This window comes from Cnephaeus nilssonii, assembly GCF_951640355.1.
Source record: "Cnephaeus nilssonii genome assembly, chromosome: 8".
Classification (NCBI taxonomy): domain Eukaryota; kingdom Metazoa; phylum Chordata; class Mammalia; order Chiroptera; family Vespertilionidae; genus Cnephaeus; species Cnephaeus nilssonii.
The window spans coordinates 73,593,349-73,611,386 of NC_137079.1; the positions used below are offsets into that span (position 1 = coordinate 73,593,349).

General features: G+C 39.0%; 1 protein-coding gene across 5 annotated transcripts in view; it reads right to left on the bottom strand.

The window, feature by feature from the left end:
- Positions 1-522: 522 nt before the first annotated feature.
- TDRD3 (tudor domain containing 3) overlaps positions 523-18,038 on the bottom strand; it is a 200,080-nt gene continuing 182,564 nt past the window's right edge. For 4 of the 5 annotated variants that reach the window (XM_079779604.1, XM_079779603.1, XM_079779606.1 and 1 more), the window contains 2 exons: positions 5,088-5,213; positions 523-723 (listed from right to left, as the gene is read on the bottom strand). In XM_079779604.1, the coding sequence (XP_079635730.1) occupies positions 5,097-5,213 (117 nt within the window). In that variant the 3' untranslated portion in view covers positions 523-723; positions 5,088-5,096. Of the gene's footprint in view, positions 724-5,087; positions 5,214-18,038 lie in introns of those variants that run through there. The other variant, XR_013813911.1, reaches the window with a different exon arrangement.

Here is an 18,038-nt window from a genome sequence, read left to right on the forward strand (position 1 = left end):
GAGAGATGCAAAGAATCAGGGTCTTTCACAACAAGTCTGAGTCATTGAATGAAACCAACTAAAACCTACTGAGCTTCTGGTAGTGATATGTACAAGCCAGTAAATTCTCTTTAGTGTTTAAATGAAATACGAAAGCAGTTTGAGTTGGGTTTTCTGTTATTTGCAACTTACATGAATCCTGAAAGACCCACTGCACACATTACGAGGAAATGCCTTTTTAAAATTGAATTGCATTTGAAAAAGCTAATAGAGTGCTAAAAACAACATATTTGAATTTTAAATACTTTTTGCTGCTGCACTTAGTAGCTAAGTACTTACCATACTAAGAACTGCAATTTGGCTTCAGGTTGTTTTTGCAAGAAATGTGGCCAGCTGTGTAAGTCAGTTTATTCTGTAATTATTAGGGGAGGCTCCGGTATGCTATCATCGCTATTCTATCGATAGAAGGCAATTAGTGTGGTGTTAATACTAGGTGAAGGAGAAAGACAATATTCAGCAAATAAAACATACTGTAAAACAAGGTATATAATAGCGCACTGATTTTATTGATGGCAGAAGAAAAAATTCTTTCACTTGTATTTTTTCCCCCTAAAATCTGCTTTTTCATTCTTGAAATAATAATATACACCATGGCTGCATCTTATTCTGAAGGGAAATTAGAAGGTCTATCAAGAGGTTTTGACCAGGATGTTTCCGTCAATGGCTCCTCTCTTCACAAAGACTCTATTTAAAAAAAAGAGAGGAAGAAAGTGAAATTGGACCTACATATTGACTTTTTCATACTCAGGATACAATTCTGCTGAAACTTACCTGTAAATGTGAAGTGCTTGTAGAAATATCAATAGATTGCAAACAGAATAAACGGTTTCATTTATAAACATAATTTATATAAATATATAAACCCAAAAGCAAAATCTTTCTAAATACTTTTTTCTCTTAAACTCTTAAAGTACATCTCTGTCACCATTAGCCCCTTTATTGCTAGCAAATTGATTTCAGGAATGTCCATTAACCGAATAGTTTTTAACAGAGAATGATTTAAAAAAGAAGCAGCCTGCCAATGAACCAGTTCTACCTCCATCCTATCCCTCTGAATACTTCCGAACTAGTTTAGTCCACACAGGACATTTATTTTAGTTTGTCACCTCCCCTGCCTGCTCCCCACCTTTATCAGGTACCACTCTAGTTCAAACACTTTGGGTGGTGACAACAGAAAGCTGAGAGAAGTGTAGAGATGAGCTGTGATTGCTCTGGTCCTATTTGAGCTTCATGCATAAAAGCATGCTTGGGCAGAATGCCCATGGCTGCATACTAACAGCTCATAAGTCTCCCGAGTAAACAGTCTCCTGCTTAGAAAATAGACTTCTGTACTATCATCCTCACATGATGCCCACGCTGCTGGCATCACAGGGTTCTATAATAGCTATTCTTAGAGTGATCACTTCCCTGGCCTTGATTTGAAAAAATTTGCAGGACCAGATTGTCAAAACAATTTTTCACTTTTAAAAATAGATCTTTTACCAGCTAAAAATGGTGTTAAAACCTTAGAAAATAAACGAAGTCGTGGTATTTATGTAACAGTCTTAGCTATAGGTTTCAAAGTTTGTGGTTGATATGTGAAAATGCAAAGATGATTCTTTCATCAAACAAATAAGAAACTAGAAATGAAGTTCAATGTTAGTCAACAATTATTAAACTGCTTCATATACTGAGCTTGAACCTTCATTGCACTGGGGCCTCATGCTGAGGTGTCTTTCAAACCTTCCCACACAGGCCAGCCATCTCCCCTTCACAGCAGGACAGAAACCCTAACCTCTCCTCCACTAGACCACCGCAGTTAGCTGCTGAGATGCTTTCCCTCCAGGTGCTGTAATCCATCCTACATCCAATAGCAATATTTATTAAGTGTAATTTCAATCATAATCACTCTTATTTGGAAGTTCGTGATAGCACTGAACACTTCAAACTCTTAAGATGTCTAAAGCCATAGTCTTCAGCCACTACCAATATATACTGTATATTTAGCACCAACTGTTTTGATTTATGTACTCTATGTAGCCACTGAAAACTGCTTCCTGTGCACTATGCTTCTTCTCCTCTTTAAGCTTTCCTCCACCTTTAGAATCTCTTCAGAGGACTCCACCCTGCCAAGAAAATGAAGCTTAAAACTGATTTCTAAACTCTATCCCTACTACTTAAGTCTAGTTCCTATAACCCCAATCACGTCAGAAAACTCATCAAATGCACCTAGTTTTGGTTCAGTTTCATTGGTTACAGACCTATGCATAATTTCTCTATCCATATTTGCTCATATTTCTAACTTGTCTGCAACAACTATGAGAAGTCCAGGAACTATAAGTTTAACATTTGGGGCCTTATCTCCCCTGAAGGATTTGACCTGACTTGCCACCACTTTTTCTCAGAGGTGGGTCTATTTCCCCAATGGCTCCACGAGATCCCCTTCTCTCACCTACCCTTGGCTCCCATGCCCTCCTGCTTTTGTTAGTGACAAAGCTCAAGTAGAATATAATCCCTCCCTACCCTTGGGGAAGAATATGTGTATGTGGGGATGCTAGTGGTAGTATAGGGACCTTTGGCCTTATACTAAAATCTTGTCTTAAACAATTTAAAAGACCTCAGAAAGCTAAGAGGGAAGTCTCAGTTTTCCTTCACCTGAAAAGAGATTTAACTGTAAGTACACTAAACTTATTTAAAGTGTTTTACTACCTTTTTATTTAAGTGGTTTATATCTATTTACTTAATGGCCTTGTATTAAGCATAAGAAAAGTCAATGATAAAGGAAAAAGTTGCCACGCTGGCTTGCTCTGGTAAATCAGAAGCCATGCTTCCTCTCCAGGCAGATGACTACATAAGGAGCTAAGAGCTAGGAAATAAAGGTTTCTTCACTTCGAGATGGCAGAACTAATTTTTAACCAATGGAGGAGCTTTGGGGAAGCTGAAGAAGACACAAGACTCTGGGCCAGTGCTGTCCAACAGAAATAGAAAGTGAGACATGAGCCATTTTTAATTTTCTAGTAGCCACATTAAAAAAGTAAAAGTAAATAAGTAAAATTAATTTTAGTAACATATTTTACTTAACCCAATCTCTCTAAAATGTCATTTCAATATGATCAATAAAAATTACTGAGATATTTTACTTTTTTAAACTGAGTCTTTACAATTTGGTATGCATTTTTCATGGATAGCACATCTCAGTTCTGGCTAGCTGCACTTCCAGTCCTAAACAGCCACAGCTGGTTTGAAAAATGGAGTCACTTAGCAGGGGAAAGATACAATGTGGATAACAGCTGGAGCAGAATAAATAGCTAAAATGATGAATTGAGAACAATTTCTTTAAAATTCTCAATGGTCTTGTTATTGAGGAGAAAATACATGAGAAAAAAAGATACAGTTAAGTCCAAAATTCTCTTTAGGGTGAAATATAACAAAAACTGTAATGAGAAAACTCTGATTATTAAAAAAAATGTTCAAAAGCGCTGGCATAAGCAAAAAATAGAAATATTACCAAACATGGCAAAAACACATTAATAAGGTTCATCACAATGAGATGCCTTAGATTAGTCCTATAATTTCTTGACTTTTTTGTCACATTTCTCTTTCTTCCTATTTAAGATATTCAGATAGCAAATTTCTTTCTAAAACTCTAAGATGAAAGTTTCTGGCTTGATGGCCTAGGACCCCCAAATTACATCTCAATAATCATTCATGTTGTCTTCACCCAATTCCTTAAGATATACTATGAAACATTTCCTCTCCTTCTTTCTCTCTCCTTTCTCTCTCTCTCTGACTTCAGCAGCAGTGTTTTTCTTTTAAAGGAGGATTTCTCAATCTCAGCACTGTTGACATTTTGGGACAGGTCACTGCTCTGGGGGTGCTGTCCTGTGCATTTACTAAAGCAGCATCCCTGGCCTCTACCCACTAGATGCCAGTGGCAGCCCCTCCTCTCCCCTAGTTGTGATAACCAGACAGATCTTCTGACAATGGCATGTCCCCTGGGGGAGCAAGACCACCGCTATTGGGGACTCCTGCTGTGAAGTATTTAGATCAGGGGTTTGCATGCCTGGGCCCCATCACCCCAACTTCTAAAATAAATGGTCTGGGGTTGGGGCGCAGGGTATTGTTTTTAGAAGATCCCAGGTTCTAAAGCATAACCAGGTTGAAAACCACTAATCAGATGATCTGGGTAGAGACTACTGGCTCCCTTTCATCTGTATGTCTCGTTTCTCTATGTCCTTTAAAACGATAAGTTTCTTGAACTCAACCTTTTTTGAAATACTATAGAGGCCCAGTGCACGAAATTCATGCACTGGTAGGGTCCCTAGCAGCTGCTGGCCAGGGCGTCCCTCCCTTTCCCTGGCTGGCTCTGCCCCCTGGTCGAACTCCCAGATGAACTCTCGGTCGAGGGGACAATTTGCATACTATGCTTTTATTATATAGGATGGCCTTCCACACAGCAAACTGTAGCAAGATTAGCAGGTAGTCTAAATCAGGGGTCCTCAAACTTTTTAAACAGGGGGCCATTTCACTGTCCCTCAGACCGTTGGAGGGCCGGACTATAGTTAAAAAAAAACTATGAACAAATTCCTATGCATACTGCACATATCTTATTTTGAAGTAAAAAAACAAAATGGCAAAAACACCCGCATGTGGCCCATGGGCCGTAGTTTGAGGACGCCTGGTCTAAATGGATCATGAGTGAAATATATATTTTTTCTTAAAAAGAACCGAAATTAATGAAAAAATATACTCAATTATTCCGGCCAGTACTTTGTTTTCTTTCACCTTCCTTCTTTCAAACTTATAGGCACTTTGCTGATTGTCCACCTCCATTAGAAGAGAGTAGGTACAGAGAAAAAAGAGGATTAAGGACAGCATTGGTGAAGAAAGGGTTGGTGGAAAAGTAATTTATAACTATGGTTTAATCGTACATACTTTATAATTGAAAGTTTTAAAACATCAGTTTTTTTCCCAATACATTGTTATGAAATATTAATAATTGAACTTACTTATTCCACATGAATAACACCTTTTTAAATATGGAAACCACCTTACAATGTCAACCTTACCTTCTCATATTAGTTCCGAGCCCGGGGAGGTTGGTAAAACTGCTGGGTTGGCCGAGTGGACCGCCTGGGCTGGCCATCACCTCCTCTACGGAACTCAAGAGTTTGGTCATAGGTTCCTTCTTCCTCCTATTTGCAAAGAATAGTGATGTAACATGTTCAAAATAGCTCCAAGTCTCCTACGTTAAATACATTTTATGGCCCCATTTTGACATACCCTCTTTAGCTGCCTATGATTCACATCTGTCAACTTTTATAACAGAGGGAGGCAAGGAGAAGGAAAAAGCCTCTTTTGGTCCTAGGTAACAGAAGAATACAATGTATAGTGGTAACATTAGAATCAAATTTAATTGTAGAAAGGAAACCATTTCTACCAAATGTTATGATTATCTCATCAAATGACACAATATGGCGAAAACAAAGAAAACCAAGCATTATAATAGAAATTTTCTTAAATATTTGGGCGTCTAAATATTTCTAGGTGTTTAGCATGGAGAGGGACTTTAGTAAGATATGGAAAAGGGGTTGAAGAGCCACAGAACGTTCACCAGCTGTCTGTCCTCATCTGACAAAATCTCCATCGCTAAAAAACTTTACATCCAGAGACAGGAAAAAATAATGGATTGGAATGAGAGCAATACAATTTACATATAAAGAAAGCTCCATGCAACACATAGCAATCACCACAGTAAGACATAAACTATTTTCTTCTCATTTTCTTTCTTGCTGAGGGGGTAGATCAGCCAGCTTAAGGAATAGCACAGGAAATTAGGATAAGCAGAAAGAATATAGTTAATCATAATATTTGAAAAGCACTTAGAAGCAACAGAAATGTAGCTGAAAGCCACACTGGTTTCTTACTGAGTGCTGCCACCCTGTTGTTTTAGTGTTTTTAAATTAATGGAGCTATGAAGTATGTTCCCTTTTAGAGACAAGAAAACACTGGCACTTCCTTTTGTTTATGGAAAAAAGCAACATCTATTTCAAAAGTAGAATTTCCATTCCAACTGCATTATCGGAGCACAATAATTTGCATGATTTTGGAAAATCATGCACAATTTCTTTCTCCTCCTCACTGTATCTCTAAATCTCTTTCCCAAACGATTGTTTCCTTTGACCCTATTAATAACAGAGGAAGTTATAGGAAAGACTGAGTTCTACGCTTTACATTTTATCCATCCAGCTACTACAGTCTTACTTGATGGGAGCAGAAAGATGCTAAGAAAATTTGATTAAATCCTAGTATTTAGAAATTATATTTAGTATTTGGCATGAACTCATTAGGCTTCCTCCACTGTATTCTTAAGAAAGAGCCACTATTTCCCTTTTATATTAAGGACAATGAAGCCTAGGTAAACTTTACTGGTAGGACTTTGCCCTAACACTTCTAAGGCAAACCTCAGCTTTTATTCAAAGATTGCTACTAAATCTAAGTCTCAGTATGCATGTAAAAGAGATAAACCAATAGCCAAAAATTAGTGATCATCCTGAAATAAGGAAATAGAGAAATCTGACAAAATACAGGGTGTCCCCCCATAAATGCGCACACACTTTAATAGCTGAAAGCTCAATTTTGAAAATGAAATGTATTTTAATAAACACTGCCTTTATAATTACTCAAAGTATGTATATATATTTTTGGGGACACCCTATATTTGGCATAACTCAATAACTATATTTTAGAGACAAACTCCAGATTAGCTCTCCTTTCTCTATGCCCCTTTCATTAACAATCAATCTCAAAATGGTTAGAAGCATCCATATTATGTCTATAATTTAGTAAAGCAATTAAAATGCAGGAAGAAAAATTAAAAGTGTTCAGGAAAGGAGAGAATTAGTTTTTATTATTCTGGTCTCTGTTCTGAATGATGATTATCAAATATGGCTAAATTTGAAAAGGAGCTATTTAATTTTATGAAATATGATAACATGTGAAGCTTTGCATATTAACTGAGAACAAAAATATATTTGCTAATGTAAGAGATGAAGTAATTATTTCAGGAATTAGGATGGAATGTTATTTTTTCTCTACACCCAGCTGCAGAACTGGCCAAAGAACATACAAATCTACATTTTATCAATAAAATACACTCTTAAAGATAGGACACTACATTTGCTGAGCTGGATTATATAAGAAAGATGACACTGCTATTTCAAAAGCTGTCTCTACTGTGTTTAAAAGATTTACAGACTAAACTAGCCAGAGCCAATTAAATGATTTTATAGAGATGACGGACCATAAGATTTCCTTCACACTATTTGATGTTTTCACTATCTTGCTACACAAAATGGAAGCAAAAATGATACTGACAGCTTGGTTTTCAATTATTGTCAAAGGCACAATCTTGCTTTTTAAACTTTTAAATATTCCTCTAGCAGAGTAGTTGATAGCAAGCCTGGTTACCCACAAAAACCACCTCCTGTAGTCTCCAGCTAATAAGTTTTAGTATTGAATGAGTACCTCTTTTCATTTATATGACACAGCTCAATTTAATACATCAGTTTATCTGGAGTCATCTTTGAATGAAATTTAAACCTTGTTCTTCTAGTTTATCTTCTTCCATTAGGTATCACTACTCTGTAACAGATTTAAAACTCAAAGGAATTCAAATTTCCTAGTTCATGAGCATATTTTAAATTTTCACACTATGTTTGAGCTGACACAGTCCTGGGATGCCATCTAGTCTGTCCCCTGGATTTGAGAGATGAGGAAACTCTAAACCCAGTAATCAGAGGTGAGTGATTTTCCCAAGTCACAGAGCTCATCAGAGGAAAAGTCCAGACCACAGCCACTTTGTTTCTGACTCAGGCAGGTTATTTAAAAACTTGTGATAAATTTCATAAAATGGAAGTGACTAATGTCATCTTCACCCTAAGCTTTTGAGATTTAGAACCATTTTATTGAACTCAAAGTTTTGCTCTCCTGAGCCACACAATCAGGTAAAAACTGGTTTTAAAATACTAAATAACTGAAGTTCAAAATGTGCCCTCTCTTTGTGCCAATATTTACTGGTTTATTATTCCTTTTAGTGAAAAGATACAGAATGCAATAATCATACAAAATGCAAGCATGAATGAAGTGGTATTTTGAAAAAAAAATTCACCAATACAAATGGAGATGTACAACTTCATGTATAAAACATGTTTGGCAGGACACAACCACATCTTTCCTGCTTATCATCTTCAGTCTTTCATTAGTGCACACTGTCTCTGGAGTAAGAACACAGGCAGATACACATTCCTCACTAATAAATGAGCCGTGTTAGAAAAGCTTACTGTAAATCAGTCACTTGGCCCCTGGAACATACTTCAGTGGGAGGTACAAAACACATTTAGAGGTCAAGTTCTCTGTTCTACAAATAGTAAGGTCAAGTGCAGGTGTGTGTACAAACCAGTACCCTAAGGAAGGTGTTAGATCAGTGGTTTTCAATTGGGAGTGATTTTGTACTCCAAGGGGCATTAGTCAGTGTTGAAACGTTTGGGATTGTCACATCTGTGGGGTGCTATTGGCAACTACTAGGGGGACTGGAGACATTTTTGGTTTTTACGAACTGAAGGGGTAGGGTTGGGGAAGTTGTTACTACATCCAATGGTTAGAGGCCAAGGATGCTGCTAAACACCCTGCAATGCACAGGACAGCCTCACAACAAAGAACTATCCAGTCCTAATGCCAATAGTGCCCAGGCTGCGCTAGGCAATTGAAGGACGGAAAAACTTCCTACTCCTATGTTCCAGGGCAGCCTGGAAAATAATTCTGAAATTCAGGAAGTTTGGGCTGGCCACCTTTTCCCCTTGGATATTTCTTCTTCTTCTTCTTCTTCTTCTTCTTTTTTTTTTTTTTGGACATTTCTTCTTTTGCTTCTGCCACTAAGGCCTAAATGCTGACCCCTCTCTATGGAACTTTTGTGCAGGGCTCTCTTTGCTGAAAATACGGCTCACCTCTGCCCCAGCTACATGTTCATAGTTACTTAACTTACTGAATAGCCTCATATTAAATTACCATTTCTTCAGCATTTCCCCACAGCCATAACCTCATGGGGATACAAGGAGAGATCATTTGGTTGGTGGAAGTGGACAGTGGAGATGGTAATTCTCTTCATAAAAAAAAACTTTAGAAAAATTGCTTTATGCTGTCACCTGTCCTTGAATAGCTATTTTGTGTGTAATTTAAACAAGTTTCTCTAAGTCAGTTCCTTCTCACATATTTTATATAGTAGTCACAAAAATAAGCCAGCATATAAAATGTATACCCGATACCCTCAACAAGAGTCCTTGAACTTTAGGATATTTTGAACAATGAAATACTAATGAGTACATATCTCCTTTAGTGATTCATATATAAACCACCTGCTCTATGAATTTCCAGGCCACCCTTTGCCTGCCTGGTTAGCCTGTGTAGTCAATTTATAAAAAATATGAATTAATTTTAATATAAAACCTAAGCAAACAATCATTTGAAAGACAAACCTGCTTTTACAAAATGTCAAGTAATAAAGGCACAACTATGGGGACAGTAAAAAGATCAGTGGTTGCCAAGGGCTAGGGGGCAACGAAGGGATGAAAGGCAGAGCCCAGAGGATTCTTAAGGCAGTGAAGTTATTTTGTAGGATACTATTCTGTCATTATACTTTTCCCAAACCCACAGAATGTACAGCACCAAGAATGAACCCTAAAGTAATCTGTGGACTCTGGGCAATCACTTACTGTGTCAATGTAGGTTCATCAATGGTAATAAATGTACCACTTTAGTGAGGGATGTTGATAATGAGGAAGACCATGCATGTGTGAGGGCAGGGGGTATATTGAAGATCTCTGTACCTTCCTCTCAGTTTTGCTGTGAACCTAAAAGTGTTTTAAAAAATAAAGTCTTGTCTGGGCAAGCGTGGCTCAATGGTTGAGTGTCGACTTATGAACTAGGAAGTCACTGTTCGATTCCTGATTGGTCAGGGCACAAGCCTGGGTTGCGGGCTTGGTCCCCAATTGGGAGTGTGTAGCAGGCAGCTGATTAATGATTGTCTCTCATCATTGATAGAGATGTCTCACAGTTTCTATCTCTCTCTCCCTTCCTCTCTGAAATCATAAAAAAATAAAATAAAAAATAAAGTGGGATACTTTGTGCCTTGTATAGTGCTGATGATATGGTAGATCCTTAATATGAGATGATATATTTGTTGACCTGCCCCTTATTAAAATGACATATCTTAATCCATTCAGATTCTTCCTGTGGTTATCAGTAATATCATAATCAGAGTATGAGAATTAAATTTCTTTCATCCTTGGAATGTCATTAATTAATGTGTGAAAACAGCTTTGAAGATAACTGAGCTTTCTGAACTGGCTCTAGGTTATGTTTAATTTTGATCATACCTTGGATAATAGTAAGATTTCCTCTTGGTCCCCACTGGAAAACTTTGACCTTTGATTTTATTTGTCAGTCCAAATAATGAAATAAAGTATCTCTGTCCCATTAAAAAACAACAACAACAACAACAAAATGTAATGGACTCAAAAATGGAACTTAAAATATTTTTAAATGATCTATTTTAATTCAATTATATTAATATTCTATTAAAGTAACTGAAAATTGAAAGTAAGGGTCAATCTGCCTTTATTTTCTATGAAGATAATGGATAACATTTGTGCCCATAGGAATCATGCATCAACACTGAACCTTAACTTACCAATTATCCTCGTTTAAGCAATATATTCTAATTCAATATTTGTAACTCTATCACAAAATAATTTGGGCTGTGAATTTGGACTGTGGATGTCTAGAACCACAGAGTATAAAAGAGGAACATTTTGTAAATCACAGTTAGTCCAAATAACTAAGATGTGATTATTTGCTCAAATAATTAGCACCATCACCTGAGCTAGAACAAAGGTCTTCTGATTCACAGTCCTGTCTGCCCTTCACTATGCTTGAGTAATAAGGGTGAGAAACCATGAATTTCTGAATTGGAAGGGGAATTGGGGAGGACCTAATTGAGCAAATGTAAACTTAAAAAAGCATTACCCATTTTGGGAGTTAAATGTGGTAGGTACTCTTCTTTCAAATGAAATTTTGTATACAGAATCCTACCTAATAAAATAGAAATATGCAAATTGACGGCACCTTCGCTATGCCTAAACCACGCCCACCAGCCAAAGCCACGCCCGCCAGCCAATCAGGGCGAGTATGCAAATTACCCAACAAAGATGGCGGTTAATTTGCATATGCTGAGGGAGGGAGGAGTGAAGACTGAAGACAACTTAGAAGGAAGAGGGAGGAAAAGCGGAAAGCAAGGTGGCTGCCAGAGGGAAAGCCCAGGCAGGGCGGAGCGGGGCGGGCGGCAGCCAAGCGCGGGTGCAGGCTCTGCGGCCGCAACGGCGGCGGCAGCGGCAGCGCACGCGGCCGCAGCAGCCGCTTGCAGGATTCTTCCTGCAGATGGGCTACTAGTTCTAATATAAAATAGATGGGCTCAGGTTAAAGTGTGTGTTTTTACATATATATGTGAGCAGTATCACTGCCTGTTTTAGCTAAAGGTTAAAAGTCTGAGTAAAATATCATTTTAGAATAAAATATAATGAAGAATTATAGCCTCCCTTTCCTTCAAAGCAGCTCTAAGAATATCTCTATAATATGTATCATGCCCAGTAATATTTTATTTAAATCCAATATTTATGGCAGAAAAGAAATAAAAAACACCACCAATTCAAGAAAAAAAAAATCTGATTCAAAATCTAATTACTAAACAACGGCTCCAAAATGCCTGGCTGAGGTAACAATGTTTGCATTCCCGTATCATGCAGAATTCCAAGAGAACTGTGGGACATTTCACTGTGGTTGTAATCGTCTCTTTTTAGAAAAGAATAGGTTTTCTAAAATTATATAAGAATGGAAATTGTTGATGATTCTATAAGATATTAGGAAATCATCTGAATTCCTAGCTCAAGGGTTTTATTCTATGATCTGCCAACTAAAGCACAACCTGAATAAGACAGCTAAACTTCAACATGAAAGAAAACTGGATGTTTAAATGACAGTAAAAGCAAATACAGAACTATTCACCAGTGTCCTTCCTCTAACATCATTGAGGTTTACCCTTTAATACAAACAAACAAGCTATTTTGGGCAGCTTAGGTGCTCAAGAAAATTCAACTAAATATCAAAAGGCTGCCTCCATATTTTAACTAAGAGACTACAGTATAAGAAAGAGACTAGCAAACATGTCACCTTTATCAAATTTCAAATGATAAAAATATATTCATCCATTCAAAAACACATCCAAGTTTATTTACAACTTGGAACAGAAAAAAAGCAAATGATTATTTCATTGTGTCCCTGGTATTTTACATTTGATCTCATTTAATCCTTGCAACAAAACTGATTTACTTAATCTCACCATTCTATAGATGAAGCAACTAAGGCTCAGAGTAACACCCCCAAAGTTCTGTGAGTGGCCAAGCCCCAGTGAGACCCCTGGGCTGTCGGCTCTGAAGTTCTTTCCATTGCTTCGTATGTAGTGTATTAACATTTCTTGCTTCAGATAGTTTTAATTTTTTCTAGCAGCTAGCTTAAGATCAATTTTAAATAAATGGATGGTTCCTGTCCTGAGGCTAGTATAAACTTCATTTAATGGTCATCCTCTTCATTGAAATACCACAGTGAAGTCCAAAGGATGAATATATGACTTATAAAATGTGTAACTCTCACTGCCAATTTTAACTAAAGGTTAAATAGATTTCAAAAGCTTGTTTAGAAGTCAAATTAGGGAGAATATTCCTGCTTGTAAAGATCCCACTCTACTCAAAGATTTCCTTGAGAGATACTTAATCATGGCATTGGCATTTAATTCCTCAGTCATGCCCTAACTGATTTGGCTCAGTGGATAGAGCGTCGGCCTGTGGACTGAAGGGTTCTGGGTTCGATTCTGTTCAAGAGCACATGCCTGGGTTTCGGGCTCAATCCCCAGTAGGGGGCATGCAGGAGGCAGCCAATCAATGATTTTCTCTTATCATTGACTAGAGGCCCGGTGCACGAAATTCATGCACAGAGGGGGGTTGTCCCTCAGCCCAGCCTGTATCCTCTCCAATATGGGACCCCTCGAGGGATGTCCGACTGCTCGTTTAGGCCCGATCCCGGTGGGCAGTTGGATCCCTAAACGGGCAGTCGGACATCCCTCTCACAATCCAGGACTGCTGGCTCCCAACTGCTTGCCTGCCTGCCTTCCTGATTGCCCCTACCACTTCTGCCTGCCAGCCTGATAACCCCCTAACCACTCTGCTGCCAGCTTGTTTGCCCCCAACTTCCCTCCTCTGCCGGCCTGGTCACCCCTAACTGCCCTCTCCTGCAGGGTTGATCACCTCCAACTGCCCTCCCTTGCAGGCTTGGTCCCTCTCAACTGCCCTCCCTTGCAAGTCGGGTGCCTCCTAACTGCCCTCTCCTGCTGGCCATCTTGTGGTGGCCATCTTGTGTCCACATGGGGGCAGGATCTTTGACCATATGGGGGCAGCTATATTGTGTGTTGCAGTGATGATCAATCTGCATATTACTCTTTTATTAGATAGGATAGAGGCCTGGTACAGGGGTGGGGGCCAGCTGGTTTGCCCTGAAGGGTGTCCCTGATCAGGGTGGGGTTCCCTTGGGGAGTGGGGCGGCCTGAGCGAGGGGCCTGTGGTGGTTTGCAGGCCGGCCACGCCCCCTGGCAACACAAGCGGAGGCCCTGGTATCTGGAATTTATTTTCCTTCTACAATTGAAACTTTGTAGCCTGGAGCAGAGCCAAGCCTGGGGCTCCCTCCGAGGCCCGAAGCCATTTGTGTTGGGGTTATAATTGAAACTTTGTTGCCTTAAGCGGGTGGGCCCGGCCAGGGTGTGTGGAAAGCTTTGCTTCCCCTGTTGCCAGCGGCAATCCTGGCCTGCTCTCTCAAGCTCCATTCTGCCGCCATTTGTTTGAATTTGTTTACCTTCTATAATTGAAACTTTGTAGCTTGAGTGGAGGCTTAGGCCTGCAACAGCTGGCAGAAAGCTTGGCTTCCTCTGTTACCTAGGAAACCTTGCTCTCTGTGGCTGTAGCCATCTTGGTTTGGGTTAATTTGCATACTCGCTGTGATTGGATGGTGGGCGTGGCTGGTGGGCGTGGCGGAGGTATGGTCAATTTGCATATTTGTCTATTATTAGATAGGATGTTTCTATTTCTCCCTCTCCCTTTCTCTTGAAATCAATAAAAATATATTTTAAAAAATAATAAATCCTCAGTCTCTAAGTTAGATCTTAGATCCACCACTTCCTCAACTTCTGTCTGCTTTTTCATAGGTTTACAAGGAAAATTATATAAAACTAGAGGCTCGGTGCATGGATTCGTGCACCAGTGGGTCCCTCGGCTTGGCCTGTGGGGATAGGGCCGAAACTGGCTCTCCGACATCCCCCGAGGGGTCCTGGATTGTGAGAGGGCAGTTCTCGGGTGATGCACCCGGGAATCGGGCTCCTTCCTCTCTGGTTCCGGGTGTGTTACCCGAGAACCGCAGTTGCTAAGTCACCGCAGCTCAGCAGCTCCTGTGTTGAGCATCTGCCCCCTGGTGGTCAGTATGTGTCATAGCTACCGGTCGGAGCATCTGCCCCCCTGGTGGTCATTGCGCATCATAGCTACCGGTTGGACAGTCAGACAGTCGCTTAGGCTTTTTTATATATATAGATAATATTTATAAAGAGTTCGGCAAATAAGTCATCTATGTTGCCCATTATTCTGAATTAAGTAACTCTTTAAAAATAAAATATACATGCCCACCTCAATTAAACTATCTAGACTTAGAGATTTTGCTAAAAATCAGGAAGTGTGTTATGAGAATATTCCTCAAACCACTTTGGGCAGATAAGGAAAGTGGAAAAGCCATTGAAGAAATTGAAAGAGCCAATGCAAGAAGAAAGATTCTTGCTACCTGCTTTCTTTTTATTTTTTCAGAAATTAAAAAAAAAAAAACCTCTCTCTACACAAACACTAATCATTTCATATTATAAATAATTCTATTGTACCATTGATTTTGTTTCTTTTGGGAGTTAGTCTTCTTCTTTTTGATTAAAAAGTAAAAGGGCAAACAGAACAGAAAGAGGGAGAAAATTAGCAAAGAAGTATTACTGAAAACAATCGATCAAAATGTATAGATCCTATTTGCATAAAATCTCAATATTTTAAGAGAAAGGTAAAAATATATTAACATGATTAACTTGTTTGAAAAATCCTGCCTTTAGACCACCCTTAAAATTTTAGTAAATGCAGTGAAACCAGTTAGAAACACTACATGAAAAGTGAAGATGTAGCAATGATGATTAATAATGAAAAATGCCTATCTATGCCTGTTGATGTTTTCAGATCAATGTCTATCCCTTATCTTTGCAAAAGAAACTGCTTTCTCCAGTATGCTAATTGGGAAAATATATTTTAGTATATTTTATGGTTAAGACATATGAGCAGTAATCACAAGTGGTTAATCATTTCACTTTCATAAGTTATATTATTCTTACATCTTAAATTGGTAGGCTAATATAAGATGGTTTAACTAATTCTTTCTCTGAAAGTAATAATTACTATATCATAATGCCAGTAATGATATAGCAATTTTCATTCTAAAGCATTCAGCCCAATGTATTTTATATAACTGACCACCTGAGGCAAATAGTTATGGCATGCTATAGTGACCTGAAATACAGATGTAAGAAAAAAATTAGGACAAATCTCCATGTCAAATTGATAAAACACAGGACAGATCTTTGCCACTAAAAAGTATTGAGGGTTGGAGTGGGGAGGGGAGAGATGACTTGACATGCTTTATGTAACTATAAGAAAAAAAATCACAATACCTAATAATACAGTAATAAAATCATTTGCTGATGTTTTCACCCCCTTAGTGAAAGTTAAACATAGCACTGACAGGAAAAAAATAAAAAAGTTTAGACAATAAAAAAGCAGATAGTGGCCCAAAGTAACGAACATTTTCACATTTAAATCTCATTCATACCCAACAACCCATACTGACGACGTCTGCATAATGAACTAAAATTATTTCTCTGTAGTTAAACATAAAGATAACAGATGTTGAAGAACCCTTGTCAATTATCAGGCTAGTGAATACAGCCATAGTTTTAGAAATGTGAGGTACTCCGGGAGTCAATGATCTGATCTTCTCTGCGGTGCGAAATTCATCCACCACATCGCACACAGCTGGTGGATGGTTCTGGCTCCTTGCCTTCAACTAACTGACGGAGGGAGCACAGGCTTCCTCAAGTGGCCAACTCCACTGCTCTGTAACCTTTACTACAAAGTGCAAATCTGCATCCTGGAACTTCTACCCACATTTCCTAGTTGAGCCTGTTTCCTTTGCCATATAAAATATTTTAAATTATTTTAAAACAAGTATTAGTCTTCCATTTTTTAGACTTAGACTCAGTTCCTGGAATCATTTGTCAAACACCATTATTTCCAGAACCCCTCATCATCTTGATCATCTTTTCCTTTATATATTTTAATGATCACTATTCTATATAACCTAGTATTCAGAATATTTCAAGTATGGTCTGCTTAGAACATAGTACTATTATTTCCCATGAGAAACAAACTCTGCATCAATCTGTCAGTGCAATCTTGCCTTGCTTTAATGTTTCTAGCTGCTGTTCAGTCACTGCATGCTCATATTGTGCTTGTCATTAAGCAAAACCCCTACATCCTACTCCCAGGTCTAGTATACTTTTATTGATTTCAGAGAGGAAGGGAGAGGGAGAAAGAGATAAAAAAATCAATGATGAGAGAGAATCATTGATCTGCTGTCTCCTGCACACCCCCTACTGGGGATCGAGCTCGCAACTCAAGCATGTGCCCTGACAGGAAATCTAACCAGGACCTATTGGTTCATAGGTTGATGTTCAACCACTGAACCACACTGGCTGGGATTTCATCCTTTATTTAAAGAGAATTATTTTCCTAATATAAAGTTTTAAATTTAACCACAATTAAAGCCCATACATTATTAAAATTTATCATTTTGGCACTGTATAATCATTAGCCATAGTATTCTGAATAACTATATGACATGAAGTCAGTTTCTGACGAGTTATTTTGATGATCTGTTAGCATTTATTTATTTATTTACTTACTTACTAGAGGTTCGGTGCACGGATTCGTGCACTGGTGGGGTCCCCCCACATGGCCTGTGGGGATCAGGCCAAAACTGACAGTCCAACATCCCCCGAGGGATGTAGTAGTGCATGAAGCAGCAGGCAGCTGGGGAGGAGCCCGAGCCTGGGCTGGGCGCCACGCCAATCCCGCTCATCCTGGCCCTGCTGTGCCTGCTGCCACTGCCGCTGCTCGGTAGGCTCACTGCCACTTCACTGCAGTCTCCGCACCCGTCCTAGGGCGATACCGGCACACCCATGACTGAGAAGCAGCCACGGGCTTGCGCCCAGTCAGTCCTGATGCCGGTCCCGATCCCTGTCCGGGTCTGGATGGAAGAAGGGCGTGCTGGGGGAGTGTCCACAGGAGAGGCTCACCCTGCCGCAGCTGTCAGCTAAGCGGTGCTCCCACTATGGGAGCACACTGACCACCAGGGAGCAGCTCCTACATTGAGCGTCTGCCCCTGGTGGTCAGTGTGCGTCATAGTGACTGGTCGAACAGTCGGCCGGTCACTTAGGCCTTTATATATATATATTTATATTTTTATATTTGCATAGTAGAAATTAGAGGACTACCATTTAAAAGGATAACATCTAGATGGAAGGCTAAAATGTAGTTTAATCTTGAAAGCAGATCCCAGTGAAATTTAGAAGATGAAAAGAGTCTCAGTATAAAATTAAACTCTTTTAGCAATAGAAGGTTAAAGAAGAGATTGGTTTTTCTTCCCTATGTAAAATACTTTCTTTCTAGCCCCTTGAAAAATATTAGCTGATACCTCTATTCATATACATCTTCATTTCACAATATAAA